The 20778-nt window shown below is 40.8% G+C and overlaps 1 protein-coding gene across 1 annotated transcript in view; it reads left to right on the top strand.

Moving 5' to 3' along the window:
• Positions 1 to 20778, top strand: part of TRPC5 (transient receptor potential cation channel subfamily C member 5) — a 66104-nt gene that overhangs the window by 6283 nt on the left and 39043 nt on the right. The window contains exon 2 of the mRNA XM_075161821.1: positions 10482 to 11003. Within this exon, the coding sequence (XP_075017922.1) occupies positions 10482 to 11003 (522 nt within the window). The remainder of the gene's footprint in view (positions 1 to 10481; positions 11004 to 20778) is intronic.

Below are 20778 nucleotides of genomic sequence, written 5' to 3'. Positions count from 1 at the left end.
TGATAGTATTAGCAAACTTAAAATTTTACTTCAAAAGTCCTCTTTCAGATGAGCTGTTAAGTGAAAATCTGCCTTAATCTTTGTGTAAATATCATAGATTAACAGCCTAGAGACAATCTTTTGTGAACCAGAAATTACATGTTGCATTAAACCATTTTGTTCTTGTCCAAATCCAGTAACTTTCTTGATATAACGTGGTTTAGCTTAATTTTCCTGCTCACGTAGGGTTCTTTGTCCTGTACGCAGAGTCCAGTGCAAAGTTTAGCTCTTAACCACCGATGGCCCTTTGATTTCTGCAGACTTGCTGATACCTATTAGATGTACAAGCTCATTGCTAACATTGTCAGCCCTGTGCTATCACTGGCAGGACGTTTTAAGTCAAGGGAAGCAGATCAGCTGTCAGATATCTCATGACTTAAAAGCTAGGTTCTGCAGGCAATTAGAAAGAGAAGAGTTTTAGAAGCGGCTGGTGTTCCTCATGCCCTGGCTGAAGAGGTTACTGTGGATCTGTCTCACCTGCAGGCAAAGTACACAGAGGTACCCTGCGGCAGGACCAAAGGATCTGGGATTTATAGCTGTGAGAAATGTCATCCTGTCTCCTTCAGTAAAAGGTTTATGTTTCTTTTAGAGGTGAAGGAGAGACCTGTGGACTTCCCAGCTAAAATTGCTAAGCCTTGCAGCACTATAAGCTGAGGATGGATGTGGGGAGATCACTCACATACAGGCTGAACAAAGAAGTCTTGCTTATGTGGTGGTAATAGATATTCTGGGTGCATGCAAGCTGGAACATTGCAAAGGTGTGAAGTACAACAAAGTGATCAAAGCAAGCCCAAAGTGCAAGTGGATCTGTGTAGCCATTCTGCAGTGTTAACCATTGCATACCAGCAATATTTGTGTTCTTCCTTGAGTTTAAAAAGTTCTGCTAATTCAGGAAGGTGTTGCTGAAACCTGGGCATCTGTATCAAGGAAGTCTATGACCTGTTTTCATTGAGTTCTTGCTATTGAGCACTATAAGAGAGAGGGTAACAGGCTGATTGGTATGACTCAGTACAGATACTGTCCCCTTTGGTATGACTCAAACCAGCCATTTCCATGTTAATATGAGAGGTCCAAAGTGAAAAGGGAAGGCTGAACCTGGTTAGATACACTCTGAGCAAGAGCAGGTTCTGAAGAATAGAAGCAGTTGAGAAAAACTGGCCACAAGTTCTCAGTATGAAAATATTTGAAAGGCACAATGAGGAAGAAAGATTGTGTCTGAAAACAGAAAACTAGCTGTTACTGCTCCAAAGCCTAATGGCTCTGCTAGCATCCAAGCTTTTCATTATTTTTATTGATGCAGTAATAATTCACAGCTATAGTTAACTTGCCTTTGACATTGGCGGCTGCCTTCAAAATGAATTCCATCTAATTAAACTAAACAACAGCGAAATCAAAGACCACTTCAGTTAGTGATTACATTTAACTGGGAATTTCTTTCCTCCCTACCCACTGCCTTCCTCCCCAAATAATCTTAAATCTATGAGAAGGAAATGTGACGCAAAATGAAGAACTTGGGTGATATATCCCATAGACCTAATGAGTGGCATCGGGGCTAGGGCTCGCAGGCTGCAGTGCCAGCTACCAGACATCTGACAGTGGCAAATAAGTCACTGGCGGCTTCTTCTGAGCCAACATAAAGTCTGTTATTAGTTCCTAGGAGAGCTGGTGGGGTCAGGCCAAGAACTGCATCACAGCGTGCACAAACATGTCGTGCTTGTAATTTAACATATAGACAGGTGGAGACGTCGGGAATGCGCTTTTATATGAGATGCTTCCCAGGGAATTATCTTTATTAATTTGTGAGGGTGATGTTAGCACTTGCCTGTGTTCGGCACGCTGTACAGTGTATTTTCAGTCAGGAGTGATGAGTGCATGGGATTCAGCTGGGTGGACTGCCTGTAACAAACTATTTGTAGGGAAAAAAAAATCCTGTTTGTGTTCCCACACAAGTAAACTTCTGGTCTCTCTATAGATCTGTTGATTAAGGTGTTAAGTTTCAAAAAACCATATTTTATTACCTACCCCGCATCCATGAATGTGTCTAGTTTACTCACCACCCTTTGCTCATAAGCCCCAATTACAGCACTAGCTGCTCCCCTTACATCAGCCCCCTGACATCACACAACATATTTTTGCCTCTTGTCTGTATGACTTCTGAAACCCAGAAGGGCTTTTGACCTGGCTATCTAGATTCACTGGTACAAATATGCAGGAGAGTCTGCCGGGTGCAATAGTTGCAACACATTTTCCAAGGGAAACGTATCTGTATGGGGAAATTGAACATAACAAATTACAGGCTCCTCCACAACAAAGCTCTGGGATCTATAAAGAACTCTGGGATGGTTTAGTAAGAGTCCCTTAGTCCTTATCTGGCTGTTGAATAGAGCTGTGCTTGGGTTTGCAAAGTAGAATGGCACCTTTATGGCTCGTTTATCCCTTGATGGCAACAAGAGGAGGGGGGGGAAATCAAAAAGGCATTCACTGAGAACAATATTCTCCCTGCTCGTCTCCGCATTGTTACAGCAAGGGAACACTGTAATCCAAGGTCTGTGCTCTGTCATTGCCTTTGGAGAACATGTTGGAAAACCGCTCAAGCCTGCAAGAGGCTCAGGATCACATGCATCGTTGGTACTTAATTCATGGCATGGCAGTGCGGGAGGGCTTGTGTGCTCCATTTAAATACTCTTCAGGCAGATAGATGATGAGTTAGACGCAGTCTCTGAAGCATGAGGAGCATATCATTAGCTAGAGTTTTGAACTACCTAGCATTAGAAATAACAAAGGAAGTCACTGCCTAAAAGGTAATAAAGGAAGATCACAACCACATGGATTTTCTCATGTGAGACCCTGCCACCTGTCTAGATTGTCATTTCTTTGCTATCGCAAACTGTTGGGTCTTTTCAGAAGCCACAGTGTCTTCTTGGTTAGTATAACAACAATGCCAAAAGCACAGCTTAATAGTCAAAATGGGGAGAAACACAACCTCCTGCTTTGTGAGCATCAAGATGTGTTTTGTGCAACATCATACGGCGCTGGGCTGGCACCAGATGCAGTCACTCACTCCTCTCCGTGATGTTGTCTTATGATCGAATCTGATTCTTTTCTTTTTTTTTTTTAAGGAATGTGATTGACTAGGAACACAACCTAACCTCTCCCAAGGAAAAAGCCCTCCATTTTCAAGCCCTGTTAGCAACATATTACCTCACCTAAACTTAATGAAACATCTCTCATCCGCACACAGTAATAAATTACAGCAAATAGGGACATTTTATGTACAAAGATGACATAAAAGGCTATAGATAGCATGATTATTAGCCTATATTAGCACATCTTGTCCTTGTTACCACTAAGATTAGAAAATACAGAGACCAGATAAAATGAATTAAAAAGCTGGACAACTCTTACCTCCCAGAATAAATCCTAGAAAATATTAGAAAAAGAGTAGCCATAATAAAACAATGATTACCTTGAAGACAGAGCCTGCAAATTTCCAGCTAACCATGGACTGTCTGTGTTCCAGCATACTTGAGGTCAGGGCAAAGCTTATCTGTAAAATGAAAAATATCTAAGGTGCAACAACGTTCCAAGGTCTTTAATGTAGTTAAGAAATTTACAGGACTGGATTAAGCAAGCTTAAGAAAAAATTCATTTCCAAACTTAAAAACAACATTAAAAATGTTGTTTAAAAAGGGTTTAGTCTTTATTTTCACCCAAAACAACTGCTCCTATCACAGAGTAGCTCTTAAAATGGTAATGAAGAAAGGTGAAAAAATGAACAAACAGCATTTTATGTTTCCAAATGGGGGAAAAAAAACAGGTTCAGGCATATATGAACTACTCTGCCTACCCAAACTTCAGGAGACAATTTAATTTACTCTCATGTCAGCAATACTAGACTTACACCTGAGTTGGTATCAGAGGATCTCAGGAAACAGATCTAGCAACCAGCCAGAGAATCTCTGCATCTTGGCAAGGCTTTGGTAGATCCATAACGTGCTGTAAGCCAGGTTCCGATGTCACTTACACCACTTTTTCTCTAGCAGTTTCAATAATATCTGGATTTGTAACAGTCCCAAACTTTTGTCCCTTGTTTGTTTTAATTGGACAAGTGTCATTCTTCAGCCAGCACCAGGCTACGTAAGCATATGATAAAACCAAGATTCATTTGATAGTTGGTCAGATCATAGAGATAATGTGACATAACATTTAAGTTGTGACTACAATGAACTTCTCAACCATTCTTACACAGATGAGAAGTCATAACCAGGAGAGGGTGCAATTGCTCATGGCACAACATTGGTCTTATTTCTCTAAACAACGGTAGGCACTCGCTAGCCCCTCTTCCTGCTGGATTCAGTAATTCTTAGCTGGAGCAAGACGCAGGAATTCAGGGCAAAGCAGACCTCAAGACTGCACTTCATTTAAGTACCGGAGGCTCAGACACAAGCTAACTCTTTAACAGCGTCCCTCTGTGACTTGGAGAATAAGCTCCGCGCTGACTGCAGTCTTTCGTCATTTCATCAAGTGCCACATCTTATTTCCTCCACCCACATCAGAAAGGGAGAGTGGCTTAGAGGAGAGAGTGCTCTGTCTGGAATAAGTTGCCATAGGCCATTTAAATGCATATTTGCAAAATCCTTTCCTTCTGAAGGCTTCTCTCTGGATTCTTCTTTTTTAATCCCCAACAAAAGAAAAGTTATTATGTAGCATCAACCACAAATGGTGACATCTTTTGACAATCTTTCTGGCTGTGCTGCATTTCCCAAACACATGGCTGAACACAACAAGCTCTGATGCAGTTCTGCCGCTGTCAAATGCACTAGGTTTCAGTTTAGCTCTGAAAACTAATCCCTTGGATCTACCTCCATTTTAAACACATGGATAAGAAGCCAAATTAAAACTTGAAGAATCTAAAGCAGATATATCTGGATTAACGTATTTTGCTTTTGTTTATTGGTTGCAGAGAAAAAAGTTTGGTTATACAAGTACCACAAATCTAATTTTTCACAGCATTTCAGTAATAATGCATTATATCATGCTATTTTTTATTCAAAGATACCTATTTCAGTGTTAATAGGTACCATCTAGTAACCTTGTATCAGCATTTGGCTTGCTACAAGGCACTAAAATGTACTAATTTTCTCTGTTTTGCAGTATCAGTCTGAGGGGCAGAGACTTTATTTGGCTTTACAGGCATATAAGTCACTGTGCAGATTTTAGACCAGAAGGAGCCTTTTCTTCAGCTGGATATTCTGGGACAGCTGTATTGAAATCACTGGAATACTTCAATAACAACAGCAGAGCTTGCCCAAAGTACATCTACAACCACGTGTGCTTTATGCCAGAGTTACGAACTTGTTCATAACAAAAGCCCTTAAAGTACATTACTTTTTTGTTATCAGCTTGTGTTGTTCATTATATTTCATTAACCAAATTACATCATTTCATTCAATGAATTGCTCTTTAGAGGAAAGCCAACCTCCCTATTAGTATAGATACTGTCATCACTCTGATACAAGATGTCTCTCAAGGCATCTCTGATTAAGATATTCAGTTATTGAAAGCGGCACCACTGCATCACCTAAAATGAATGCTTACATTTATAGAAGCATGTAACATTTTTCCCAAGTCCCACATAAGGAAGCAAATGCCCATGGGGTTCTGTCAATGAAAGAATTTGTTTATGGGTTTAGGCAAGGAACAGGATTCAATTGCTCATGCCAGTCACAATATGTATTTTTTTCAAGACCCTTTTGCTGGTAACATGGCTGATCTGCAGTCTAGCAACACTGACTCTGTCTCTCATTCTCTATTTATAGAGCTGCAGCTAGAAGTACCACAGGACTGCATTCCGAACAAAATCACAGTCACTGCTAAAGCACTGCTGAGCCTTGTGCTAAATTGATGTAGTAAAAAGTCTTCTTTTTAGAATGACAGAAATTGGCTGTGCCTGTCACCGTGCTTGTGGATGGCATATGCACTTTCCCCATGGGGCTGCACGCAGAAAAACAAACTAGAAATAGGAAATTCTTGCTCAATAAGTTACCCAAGCTTCTATTTCTATAAGTGTTGCATTTAAAGTTTTCCAGTGAGGTTGCATGTGTTTGTTTTGTTTAGTAAAACATTGTTTTGGCAATTGGAAAATCTTTTATAACATATAGTTGTATCAAAAAGTTATGCAAGCTGAAAATAATGCAGATTAATATATTTACAGTTTGTCATGGTTATACTTACAATTTATTACACTGGTCCAGGTGAGGTGCTAGTTTATGGAATGGAGATGGCTTGAAAGTGTGGCAATTCCACCTGTAACAGGTAAAAGTATTATTAATTACTTTCAAACAAAAGTGGTGGCATTCTCAATGCCAGACAGGTTGCATATTTAGACTGTCCCTGACGCAAGAAGCTTACAGGCTTTGCTTTACTTTCTAGATACTCTCTTTTCAGTTCAGATCTGAAGCACTGAAGGGTTATCTGGGGAGACTGCAGCTGTGAGCACCAGTAAGGGTGAACACTGAGGAGAGACCTGGACTTGAAGGGAGACTAGTGTCTGGTAGGTTACCAGACCATAATCAGGACTGTCAGTATAGAGGAGCAGAAAAGCGTAAGATGAAGAGACAGAAACAGAAAACCACCCCCAAATAGTCACTAGACAGAGCCAGGCTCTTTCCTCAGAGTTCAAGATTTTGCACTTGACTGGCAAGTTCCTTTGCAGCAGAACAGCTTTTTTTCACCTAGTTGTCCTTTTTTTATATGCATAGATAGATGACAGATGCTGTAGAAACACTATTGTTTGCTTTGAAATCTTCCGGTGTTTAAACCTGGGTATTAGCTTCCATGGTCTGTAAAAGGCAAAAGATGCATTCATATTAGTCTTTTAGTTTGGTTGAGGAGCATGCTTTTGAGGTGTATCTTCTTAACCTCCCCATTTACTGCTCTTTGGTTCACATTGCTGAGCAGTCTCAGAGCACTTGAGCTGGATTGCTTTTACACAACACTAAACCAGAGGACGTGCTCCAGGGGCATTCAGATACCAGACTAGATTAAGTCCAAAGTAAAACTCCTAAAAGACCTACAACAAGGCCATCGGGTCTTCAGTACCAGTTTTTTTTTTGCTCTGTAGTTCTGCTGCTCTTACACTGTACTAGTTACCAACATAAGCAGATATTCCCGCTCTTCCCTCCAGAGCTTCTTTCCAGCAGTGCTCTATTTACTGGAAAACTTGTTTTTCCTTCCAGAGGAGAGCTTAGCTATACTGAACAGTGCTTTTATATGAGCTAATCCTCCATTTTCTTCTCCTCTAATGAATTAAGCTTGTTTCTCCCCCCGCCTTTTTAAATAAAGGAGATTTTTCACTCACTGCAGTATTGTTCAGAGAAGCAGTGGTACAGTGGTAAGCAGCCTACCTTTATGAGGATTAAGTCTAGAAAGATGGTAACAAGCATTCAATCACTTGTTGTTAATAATAGCGTTCATTTCTTAAGCGAACATTACCAAGATGAAATATGGACAAGACACATGCTCCTATGCAAGTAGTGACAACAAGGTTCTGAAGGACTCAGCTTAACAGCTTGTGTCAGGTGATGAGGTTAATGGAAAAGAATTTGTTATTCAGGTCACTTAATGAAAATAACCTTGGAAGAGCTCAGCAGAGCCCTTGGGGTAGAATAATTTATTCCTCTTCTGCTTCCATCACTGTAAATTAACCCAAGACATAGAAGAAGCTGATCTAAACATGAACTCAACCTGTCAGAGTAGTGCAGGAGGAACATCAGCAATTACAATGCATTGTTGTGATCTCTGCTGCCCCTCCAGTGATAATACGTAGAACACAGCCTTCAGAGCAAAGGCTTGCTTTGCATAGCCCCATCTTTAAAACAAGACAGTTTGTTTGTTAAGATGCAGGTTATCAAAATACTGTGCAAGAAGATAACAAAAATATTCACCACAAGACATAATTTTTAGCCAATGCATGGTGTTTGGATCAGCCAGGCATAGAAGAGAGAGGGGCCACAGCAGCCATCATTCACACACTATTCCTGTTCTGTGTTTTGGTGGTTTGTTTTGCTGCTCAGCTATAATCAGAAATAAGCTTCAGCTCCTGTGATTTGAGGCCTTACACTTATCTCCTCCCAGACCCCAGGGAGCCTCTATGTCTCTGCACCATCATTTCGCTTCTTATCCCTTAATTAAAAGTGCTGCACGCTGCCCAGGAAAACATGCCTTCCACATAGCAGCTGTCTGAGACCTGACAAACTAGTGCTCCATTTTTGGGGTGAGGGCTTGAGGTATGAACCAGAATAAGGGGTGGGAGATCACTTGATAGATACCCCCAATTTGATGCCAAACCTTGGGACAACCATATTGAGAGCCCTAGATCCAGATTTAGAAGACCTCAGGCATAGACAGAAGCAGACAAGATTAGCACTATCCCCACCTGTAACATTACTACATTGTCAGCAAGTGCCCATTTCATATTCTGAGCAACATGAACACCTCATCTGTGTAAAGCTGAAAATCCTTTTCACAGCCCAAGGTACAATAACCTCCATATAGAAAAACAAGACTAAACTTGACAGTAATAGGAGTGATAGCGAGGGAAAGCATTCTTCCTTTGAGGCAGAGGCTGTGCATACAGCAGCTAGTGACTGACTGGAAAAGGAGGGGAAGAAAGATAAATGCAATTATTCAAGCATCAGGGCTTAAAAAAATGTACTTCTAAGAGAGAGAAAAAAGAGAAACCTGCCCCTTTCTCTTGACATTTAACAAACTACCTAAACGACCTAAGCAAAGGAAAAGAAAGTCGAAGACCTTACAAAGAGAGCTGCTTTGTTACTAGATATCTTAAAATACATTTATCCAACCTTGCTAAGAGACACCAAGTCCTCCATGACCCACAGCAAATCCTCACTACCGTTCTCTCTTCTTCCCCATGAGCCATTTATAGGCTCCCTCCTGGCTGCCTCTATAGGGACCAGCCTTGTTAGCAAAGCCTCTTTACACCTGTGTGTCTGGAGGCTGCCAGAGATTTAACTCCTTATGTGCCGCATCCAGGGTAGCAGACTTGTATTATTCCCAAAAATACCCCTAGCCACCCAGTGAGCCCTGCTCGGGTAAATGACCCTGCATCTCAGTGTGGTGCTGACCTTTGGGAGAGCGTTGTGTGTTGTGAACAGGCTCTGTCCTGCTGTCGGCTGGGTTATGTAGAGGTTTATCAATCAACTACAGCCCAGGAGTCTTTAGCTCTTTAGTGCTATAGCGGCACTTAACTCCCAGGGAACTCGGATTCAGTGGTTAGAGGTACACTGACTCACAACCAGTCTTAGGTATATCCTACAGAAGGATTTCTAACTGGTTACTTCATGCCGCTTTATCGCTGCTTTACTTTTGGATTTTTACAGACTGAGTAATGCTTCCTGTCATTAGAACTCTTTAACAATAGTTTCTCTGAAACGCCTTTGACATTTGCAAGGGGAAGCAGGCCTACTGTTCACCAAAACCGGCAATCACCCCTGGAGCAGCAGGATGCCAACTGCCAGGGCAAGAGTGGTGGGCACACGAAGTACAGTATGCTTGAGTAATGATTAACACACAACAAAGAGAGTTGCCTGCGCTGCAAATGGAAACACACTGCGTGCTTGGGATGTAAGAGCATTTTGGTCTAATTTTGCACTCTGCATATAGTAATAAGACACAACAGGGTGTGCATTAAGCTCATCTTTTGAGAAGTGCAACAGTAGCTGAATAATGCACACCCTGGAGTGTCTTATTTGTAGTGGACTATGGCTCATTAATTTTACATTTAAATTTTTTCAAACCCATTAAAAAAAAAAAACAAATCTATTCTGAGGGCAGTTATGTAATGTATCCTTCCACTGAAAAGTATTTTCAAATAAAAACAGTAGGGAAAAGGTGAGGAAGAGCTTTGCTCAACTGCAGACCAGAGTTTGGTTTGGTTTGTGTAGGGCCTGCTGTGAGCAGGTTCTTGGCCTGCTAATGCAGATATATAATGCAAATAATGATAGTTATGGAAATCCATAGTTCACTCTTTTCTAGACTTTCCTTTCTTTTTGTGTAATTACCTGGGCCTTTTGTCTTCCATTTTTCCTACAAAAGTCCGCCTTTTGGTATATGAACCAATACCCATTTCAGGACAGGTTCACATACAAAGCATCCAGATGGGGATGTGACTGACTTTTTACGCCAGGCTGGGAGCTGAATGGTCACAGGTTCCTGCTCGGGAGGCAGACAGGCATGATTTGGGGGAGGATGATTTTGCCAGAATAGCAGTGTGTGTGTGTGCATGGATACAATAGGATTTAAAGAACAGAGGGTGTTATAAAAACTGTTTTGTTATGATGTCACTTCAAAAGTATGAAGGAGGGACATCTGATTTCTGCTGTTCCACATGAAATATGACTATGGCTTATCCCTTTATATAGGTTCCAACCTTGATGATGGACACGCAGTTTTCAGAATTCACTCCAGATATCACCCCGATAATGCTGGCGGCTCACACCAACAACTATGAAATCATCAAACTGCTTGTCCAAAGACGGGTAACAATTCCACGCCCACACCAGATCAGGTGCAACTGTGTGGAATGTGTCTCCAGTTCGGAGGTGGACAGCCTGAGGCATTCCAGGTCAAGGCTGAACATCTACAAAGCCTTAGCCAGCCCTTCGTTGATCGCCTTGTCAAGCGAGGACCCCATCTTGACGGCCTTCCGACTGGGCTGGGAGCTGAAGGAGCTCAGCAAAGTGGAAAATGAGTTCAAGGCTGAATATGAAGAGCTTTCACAGCAGTGCAAGCGTTTTGCTAAGGACCTTTTGGATCAAGCACGGAGTTCCCGAGAACTGGAGATCATTCTCAATCACAGAGATGATCAGAGCGAAGAGCTGGATCCCCAAAAATGTCATGATTTGGCAAAGCTAAAGGTAGCAATAAAGTATCACCAGAAAGAGGTAAGAATCATCTAAATATGAAGCTGTGTGAAGGCTTCATGTATTGGGTAAAATAATTCATTTCTCTAGCCTCCATGGGTTTGTTCAGGGTTGGTAGCTGAGAGCCAGCAGGGGCGAGTTTGGATGGAGTGGAGAAGCATGTGCAAATGGGTTAGTTACAAACCAGGAGGTTCGGTGCACCTTGGTGACAGCGTGAATCTGATGACAGTTGAAGGCAGCAGGACTGGGACTTCCTGCAGTGGGTTATGGCTTCTATGACACCGACACTTTCTGTTTCAAAGATACTTGAATCCCATTCCATTGTAACCAATCCCCCTGCAAAGAACAGCCTTCAGAGATTCCCAGCTTTGTTAGCTCCGAAAGCTTTTTCCCGTCGCTGCTTTTATAAAGGAACCAAAAGCTGGAAGGGGTTGCCTGGCTTATGAAGGTCTTGACTGCAGGAAATAATGTAATAGACAATTCATTTCCTCCAGCCACCAAACACTTCCTAGCACCCATTCAACACTTAACTCACAAGGGCCAGAGAAACGACAGCAGCAAAAGAGAGCAGGAGAGATCAAGAGCACTCTCATTGTCCCAGGTCTCCATGTTACCAGCAATTTTGTTAGGTGGAGATGCTCATGTGATGCTAGGAAGTGGATCATGTCATGCAAATACTTCTTCGCACCTGAGACACCTCAGGTTGATTCTTGCTCCTTGATTCATCTGTGCTTTAGGAACTGAGAAGCAATTCCCAGAAATTCAAACTCCTGCCCATATTACCAGAAAGGAAAGACATACTTCAGCTGAAGGGCACAGAGCCTTTCAGAAGCCCTGCAAATCCAGAGATTTATAAGTTGATTCAATACAGGCCACGAACCCAAGGAGAATGCTGACAACCGTTTCATTAGTTGGCTCTGGATTTTCTTTCTCTTTTCAAACCTGGACAGAATTTAGTAGATGATATTTTACTGTTGGCCAGTGATGTTCTGGGTTATCTGAAGGAGGAACTTAGCTTGCTCGGTTGAGGAACTGAATTTCAATGTCTGTTACATTTTTCTGTGTCCGGAGGCTGATAGGAGTGGTGGAAAAGCCTGCCACATTACTCTTTTCACTGTCTTCCCCACATTTGACGCTTTGTTTTATGCATTGACCCAGATGAGGACAGCCTGATACGACACATTCCACCTCCCATAAGAGCTGCTCATGCCGTCTGAGGTATAATAGCCAAGAAGTGAAAGATGCAGATTTTCCTTTCTTCCCTTTGGTCTGTTATGCCTCCTGAGTACCAGCCCCTTGATGCAACAAGCCAAAGCCTCAAGCTTTCTGAGATCTAGCACGTGGTCACTTACTGCTCTTACTGGGCTACTCCAGTGAAGTGTCAGCAAGGCTTACTGGCCTTTATGTCAGGTTGTGTTTTTTACTCTAGCTGACAGGGTTAGGTAACACCGTAAGTGCTTTAGGGACACGGACAAGTAGTGAAGAATTAGTCTGGAGAAGTGTAATACAGTATATCAGGTCATATGTTCCTGGAATCTAAGAAGGGCCAGACACTCTACTTTTTTTTTATTGGCCTGATAGCCACAGATGCTGCACCCACATACACCCTTCAGCAGCCAGGACACCACTAGCACTGCTGATTTCGATGTCTTGTCACAGTTCGGACTCACTATTGACACCCAAGCACAAATCTGTGACTATTCCTTATCTTGTGTTCACATTAAGAAACTGCAAGTCTGAAGGAGTTCGCTGTATTTGAAATGTAGTACTGAACAGTCTTCAAGCTCTTTTATTTTAAAGTAACAAATTTTTAATCTTTGCTTGCTTGCTTGACAGTTTTCATCTCTTTTTTTACGGTATATTTGACTGAATTCCAAGCATATGGACAAATTCCATGTTTTGTGATATATTCATGACAGTTCCAGCATATAAATGATAGCAAATGAGCACAAGCTCTGTGTTGCCAGCAGGTGGGACAGAATGAATGAGTTTGGGAAACCAGCACTACTGAACCCCGTCATCCTACCTGATTATTCGCAAATACCTGATGCATCCTGCAGGATGGTGTTTGTATGCCCCAAAATATGGCAGTGGTTTTCTTATCATGATAATTAGTCTAATACAAAACACCAAGCAAGATACAAATGTCATTGCCAGCTTCTGAAAAAAATGAGTAGGAACACTTGTCAGGGAGACACTGAGAAATGCCTTTTAATCATGATTTAAGAGTATCAGACTGAGAGAATTTTTCTTGGGGACAGGAAGGAAAATAGAAACAAGTTTGGTTTCATGAAAGAGAGTTCTGCAGAGAGAAACAGCAGACTTTTAAAAAGTAGATCATCTCATTCTGCTGAAGTTTTTATATCTTAACATTATATAGGATTGGATTGGATGGAGAAGCTTTTTAGATCTTAATGTTGACAAAGTTACAAGTCAAATCTCTAGTAGCCTAAGATGAAAATCCAAAGTGGACCTTAGTTATTTTCTGGGGCTGTAAATTGTTACCACAATTGTTAGTTCTTTATATTCAGCATAAAGAATGTGTAATCTCACATGGATTTTAGACTAATTGCTAGACAAATTTCCCACAGCTTGCTTTCTTTTTGAGTGAAATAAACCTCAAAATTTCCCCCCAAATATGAAATTATTCCATTTCAGCTTAATCAGGCAGATACATTCAACTTCAAGATTCTTTCTAGAGAAGTTGTTAAGAGGGTATTGGTAAAGAGATTATTGCCTTTGGATGGAGGGCCAGTGTGTTTTGGGTAGGGAGTAGATCTTAAAGTTACTTTTTCTTTGTACCAGCGTAAGTGATCTGGGAATTGAAGAGTACTCTTCACCAGACACATTATTCAGTGTTCTTCTCTCCAAGGCATTTCAGATGAACGCACTGTGCCTTTTTTTTCCTCCCCATTGGACTCCCATACTGAAGAGTAGGTGCTGGTTTGTTCCAGGTACAGAAAAGTAACAGCATTCAAATTTCTAGTGCAAGTTGACGATCTCCGGCAGTGAATATACAGGACTGAAAAAAATCCCAATGGGAAAAGCTAGACATCTATGGGCAGTTCTTGCTCCAAACTGGGCCCTTGGAGGAAAGCTTTTTGAAGCTAGTTAGGCTGCTAAATGTGCAGGTAAGTAGGCAATGAGTTTTTAAACAGACTATAATCTGGTAAAGTGCCTACATCCTGTTGGAGATTAGACACTTATCTTGCTAAGGCATTTTGAAATTCCACTGATGAATTAGCTGCATCTTTTGGCACCTAGCCACTGGAGAAAAATCTGATCTTGTACGTTAAGTTTTAGCAAACAATTAGCAATCAGCCCCGCCACGGACTCAAATCCCTGTTCCCTGCACTGAATCCAGTAAATATACTCATGGCATACACAACTTCATCTTTTGATCTGGCCTGAGTGTCTCAGTCTTCACAGTGAGCAATCTGGACGAGGGCTGGATTAGCGAGGGGAACCACTGCAGTTCAGTCCTACCTCCAGAGAAATACTGGCTTCATCACAAAGGCTCCACCTCAGTCTGTATCCCCAGGTAAATCCCACTGCCTCATGACGTAGATACGGGTTTCGTCTTTACAAAGGTAGAAAAATCTCCCATTCTTTTTATTTTCAACAAAAAACCCAGGGAGGTACAAGTTTTGATTTCTCCCAAACATCACATGTGTTAAGTATTTTATAAACTGACAAACGTGTCGCTCATGAGGAAGAAGACCTTTTTCCTTTAGAGGAGGGCCAAAGCAATGGAGGAGAAATTTCTTGCTTTCATGTTTGTTTTTAATAAGCCTATATATCCTGGAAGGTAAATTACTGTTTACACGGAAGGAAAAATTTCAATTATACAGGAAAGATTAAAATGTGCCCTGAGGTAGCTTTGTAGTATATTTTATGGTAGTAAATGTTAAAACCATGCTGTGCAATGTTCACAAGCTCCTTCTCCCTCTCATCTTAGGTGTAGAATGGTTATGTCCTCAGTTTCAAATTACAAAAGGGCCCTGATCATTTCTTTAGAAGATACGAAGGATTTAATAATTGTGATCGCTGTTTGCATGGCAGTCACAAAATCTTAGAAAAAAATGAGGTCAGCTCTAGTACACTGCGAAACATGATGAGTTTGATCCAGCACAGACATGTCACTTTTCTCAGTCCACTTTCAAAAGAAATTCTTTTCGTAGGATCACGGGAATTCATGATCTAAGGGGCAAGTAGACTTTTCATAAATGTTCTGTAGTATATGGCATTTGTCTTCATACTATTACTTTTCAAATTCTTTTATTCATGACTAATTTTGGAAGGAGAAGGGTGTTGAAGACTTAATAAGAAAAGGCACAGCTCAGCTGTTGGGGATCAATCTTCACTGTGCTGTTCTGGCACCAAATTAGCTCTGCATTTGTTAATTTGTTTGCATTTCTAAGAAAAGATGGGGAAAAGTAATCTCTTAGGATCTTGCCAGTCACGTAAAGCACAGTTGTATGTACAGTGTACCATCGCTGTATTGGAGAATCAGAGCATAGGCTGAATGCAAATATAATTTTGGTGTCCTTTAAGTTTTTATTACATTGCCAAAATAATGTAAAACAGCCATGGTGTAGCAGTGAAGCAGGTCTAGAAGGGCAGATTTCTCCTTGTATGTAACATTCTGCTAAGCCACAAGAATATACATTCAGCCTATTCCTGCTTTCCATCACAGGTCATTCACATCTTCAAAATGAAGTGAAACATCACAGTAGTGGGTTTTTAGTGCTTTGCATTTTTCTGGTACTGATAATTGCAGATATGCAGGTTTAGCTTATATGTCTGTAGGAAACACACACAATGCAAGGCACTCAGAAAAAAATGTATTTTACCTGTGACTGTATTGCTTAGCACTTTCACTGAATTAGATCAAAGGAGTGCGTGAAATTCCCTCTCAGAAACCTTAACCTTAGTCTCTCTTACTTGCTGTACTCTAAATCAATGACAGGAAAGGAGAGAAGTAGAATTGTTTGCTTTTCTAATTTAAAAACAGTGCTCTTTGGTGTTTTCTCTTCAGGATGAAGCTTCAAAAGTTTTAGTTCTTTTTTTCCAAGACATTTACATAGACAAGTACCCCCTGAGATACAGTACTGGAGTGAATGAATAATCATTCCTGCCACACCACATATTATTCAGCCATGGCTTGACTCTCGTCAACTGCGTGGCTGCAGTTAGAAGCACAGCATCATTCTCCAGGAAGTATACATAAACCTGGCGAATTTCTAAAGGCACTTCAGTTAGTGTATAAAAAGGGCTTTTAAAAATACCAGAGATGCTTGAAAAATGAAGTGCGAGGTCTGTGAAAATCAAAGCTCACCTACTGCACCTTGTTTACCTGTTTTGAAAGCCATTCAGGTATCCTGATGGATAGCCACAGATCTTTCTTTGCTTGCCGGCAGTGCTAAGTTATTCTCACGTGGTTTTGTCTGCTTTCTTGCCACACTGCCTGGAGATATAATGATACAGGGCTGAATATTTGTATTGTGCTCTTTAAAGGCACAATAAAAAGCTAGCTTTTCGGTGAGCCTGCACAACTCAGAATATTAATAAACAGGCTTTTACTTTCAGATTTCTAGAATGAAATCATACCGTGTCATGAAAAGATCTTTATTAGGACTAGATGGGGAAAGCAGAGCTGCTCCTTATGGAAGCTTTTTCCCTTTCTAGTGACCTGGAACATCCATATCCCTTATGGTATTAAATGGTGAGGATGGTGCGGTTATGCTACTTCCAGATCTGTCCTACACCACAAATCTGAATGTAAGTTTAGGGATTTCTAAAGCACTGAATGTCCAAATGTCACCTTTTCATTTTCCAACAGCATTCATTCATTCATTATTGCATGCAGCAAAGTTACCATCTGACGTGTGAACAGTGGCCTGTGCTAAATGAAGCTGTTTTTTCTCAGACTCAATCCCAACAGGCAGATGACCACATTACAAAATCTTCCATGCATGTGATATCAACTGAGCTGTTATTAACAGTCTCAGCGGCTGGACTTTGGGGTGACCGGTGGGGAGACTTACCTACATTTGCACCCTTAAAACACTCTTTCCTGCTGATCGCTGGTGGGGCAGCAGGGTGAGTGGTGCATATCTTGGAGCCCTTACGCTGTGGGTTTGTGCAGGTGCTGGATCTATTTGTTCAGTTTTGGAAATTAGGATGGAAATTTAACCTGTACAGCTGCATTGTGTTACAAAAATTAGGACAAGTGTCATTTCAGTGTAACTTCTCTCCAAACTTGGAAGAAGAAGAAGAAGAAATATGCAGAGAACTGATGGTTCATCAGTTTGACAAAGTCACTTGAATGTTTATTTGAGGAAACAGTATTATTTGGTATATTATTCACGTAACACCAAAATGTTCCGACTTGATGCAGGTTAGCCACATATTGCAGCTGTCACAGAACAGAACTGCAGAAGACTATCTTTTGACAGCAAAATCATCTCTGACTAATCTTGCCATGCACAAATTTGAAAAAACAACATCAGACCGGTATGTCAGTCAAGGACAAGGACTCTGCTTGTGTTAGTGTAATATGCAGCAGGCAGTAAATGCCTGGATCATTCTTTAAGTCATTTTTGGTGCCTCGTGCCTCTGACTTAAATGATCTCTTGGACAAAGACAGGAAATATGTTGAAAGCTAAAGAGCTTGCCACTGTTTTAATGGAATGATTTAGTGAGTTCGTCAGTTCCCTTAACTTCATGTATCCCATCAGTCTTCTTGCCAGCAAGAGAAGAGGCTTGGGAAGCCAAAGTTAAAGTACAGGACTTGATTGATTTGCTTTCTATAGACAACAGAAACTGGAAAGAAGTGACGCCTTGTATATTGTATAAGCCAAGTGTTCAGTCTTACCGCGTCTGAAGGTCTAGAGTGCCTTTCAGAATCAGCTTTATGTCAGTAGTGAAGAGTATATCACGTTATTTCATACTTCACTTTGAATGATACCCTGAAATAATAAACTCTGTGGAAAAAATATTGCTATGGATTCTCCCTTTTGTATATAGAAGTGGTCATTGTTATTTATCTGATTTCAGTGAATTTCAGCTGTATTTCTATCGCTTACTGAAGAGTGTTATGAACCTATAGAGAAGAGAACTGAGATTCTACTCCCCTTTCACCTCTTATGTATACATCAGATCCATCATCATTTAGGTGTCTCATGATTGAGAACACAGTTACCTCATAGTTCTTCACTCCAAGAAAAGTGAGATGGATAGATGGGTTAATCATAATCCCCTAAACTGAGATCTAGTGCAGAATGGCATTTAAAAGCTGTGACTGCAGTTTTTGTGTTCTTTTTCTTTATAAACCCCAGCTGGCTGAGTAAGTATCCTTCAGCAAAGTGTATGTATGTCCTCTTCACCCTACAACAGTGATATTACTCAGACGCAGAGGTAGCCTTTAGAGGTTCCCAAGAATGTGAGTATGCTGGTCTGTTCTTTCTTGGATATTGGAGTAAATTTACTCATTCAGGAGAAGATAAGGTAGAAAGAAAAAAGAAACCAAAATTAAATAGTTTCAGCATAGATATTTCTCAGGTGAGAAAGGAAGCAAATGAAAAATGTTTTTAGAACTTTTTATTAACACTAATAGGGTAAAGTAGGTATGTATTTAAAAATACTTGTGAATTACTTTTAAAATTCTCGTGTTTGCTTTACTTATCACTTATTTAATGTAAATGTTAGAAATTTACTAGGGAGAATAAACCCAGACTTTTACTTAAAAGTCAATACTTTCTCCACTTCAGCTAAAGCCTGTGAGAGCTCCTGGTATTCCTTTGCAAGATCTGTAACTCTTGAAGTGCTGCCTGCAAGAGGACTTAGGAAACTCTGCAAGATTTGTCTCTAAACAGTTTTTAGCCTGAGTGTGTTTTCAGTGTTTCTGTAGGATGTGTTCGATATCCGCTGTTCAGCTCTTGGAAACCAGTTAGTGTGTTGTGCATTAACTGACTATCTTTCTTAGGTATATCGCTCATACTCAGCACTTGCTTGTACTGCAGCACTCCGCCTTTGGAAACCCAGTCTATGCCTACTTAATCTTTGTAACAGAACTGTATCCTGGCATGTTGGCTGAAATACTTCCTACAGGAATTTATTTATCAACTGTAGTCTTCTGTCTGCTAAAATAAATGCTGAAAATTTTTGCTTACATCTGGACTCTTGCTCAGGGTGTGACCCAGACGAACCATGTTCTGGTGGGGTGTTTGCTAACAGAGGTTGGCCTCCAGAAGCACCGTTCAGCAGCTTGCCTTTATTCAGTGCAGAATTTATGCCTGCACTTAAATCCTGCTGACACAGGCCATAAATACAAACCTATAGCTAAACACACATTTAAGCACTCTGAGTAGAGATGGATTTAATTTCAAGCTTAAATACTTTGCTAATTGTTTCTTCCATGGGTAGATACCCAGGATTTACAAGCTTCTACCTTTGTCCTTGAATATGTGGGACCTCTTTTATTTAAATATTTAAACCAATCCAACATAAATTTGTGAGAAGTATTAATTTTGATGGAACTGTAGCAGGCTTTTAGAGGTTATTCAGTCTTGTGTTTCGCCAGCATTCACATCACTGGTGAATTTCTACTGCTCAAGCCGAGTTCATGTCTGCTACCATCAAGAGATGTATTATGGATAGGAGACCTTTAGTTAAGATTCATGTGTCATCATCACTTAAAATATTTTAAGACAAAATTCTGTATACTTTGAGGCCATATGTTCATCTGTGGAGGATCTGGAGTTTGTTTTATTTACCAGCAGAGGGACTGAGCAATTTTGGTAGCACCTGGTTTTCCTGAAGGACCTTTCCAGCTCAGCTAGTGATCTTCTTAATGGCAGGGACGGCTGCCATTTGTTTTTGCATCAGTGCTTCACTGTTATTAGTAACAGGCATGTGAGTAGCAGCTGTGTTTTTGATAGGATATTCATCCTGTATTTTCCTGAGAAAAAACTATTATCTCTTGGAAGTGCCTGATGAGGAACGTTGAGTTGTAGTCCCTTCTCCCCGAGTTATACAGCCTCCCCTCCAACTTCTTTATCTCATTTCTTCCTTTTTTTCCTGTTGCAGAAAGTACTTAATTAACAGGATGAACAACCATTAGGTGTTTACCCTCTGCAGCTCGCAATTCAGCAGCAGAATAACTTTGCAGTCATTAACAAGGTTGAACTTTAAAAAGAAATGTGCTACAAAAGAGAATTTTCTTATTCATCTCACTGTTTGTAATGTTGCAAACTTGAGGAGGCTGGTATTTCTTCTGTAGAATATCTGATCTCATAAGGCTTATGGCTCTCTGCAGCAGACATCAAATTAGGCCACAGATAGTTTCTCTCTTCTGTCTTGGGCTAATTTAGAAATGCAGCTTTTTGAGTATTTCTCACTGGAATTTCCTTTCAGAGCAATCAAACTGACATAACAACTGCATTTCCTTTCTTTCTCACAAGATCCTGTCCTTGGTACAAAATGGAGGCAGAGTGGTTTGTCTGTTGCCCTGGAAGTGTGTTGTGCTACTTGGTTTGAGCAGGAGCATCTGCAGGATCTGGGAGTGCAGGAAGAAGATGGATTTTCAAAGTTCATTTCTTTGCATGTCATTTCATGTTCCTGAAGTCGAAGTTAGACTAAAGAGGATCACTTCATTGCACAGTGTGATCCCTGTGCCTGTTGACGTTGTGCCAAGCGTTACAGCATGTTTGGGCTATTGGACAGCGTGTATTAAGCTTTGTGGGTTAAGACATTAAGATTTGGCATTGATGGATAAACCCAAGCCTGTGGTAGG

This window comes from Calonectris borealis, chromosome 13, assembly GCF_964195595.1.
Source record: "Calonectris borealis chromosome 13, bCalBor7.hap1.2, whole genome shotgun sequence".
NCBI lineage: Eukaryota > Metazoa > Chordata > Aves > Procellariiformes > Procellariidae > Calonectris > Calonectris borealis.
Note: the sequence above shows the minus strand (reverse complement) of the source record. Positions and strands in the feature narration are given on the sequence as shown.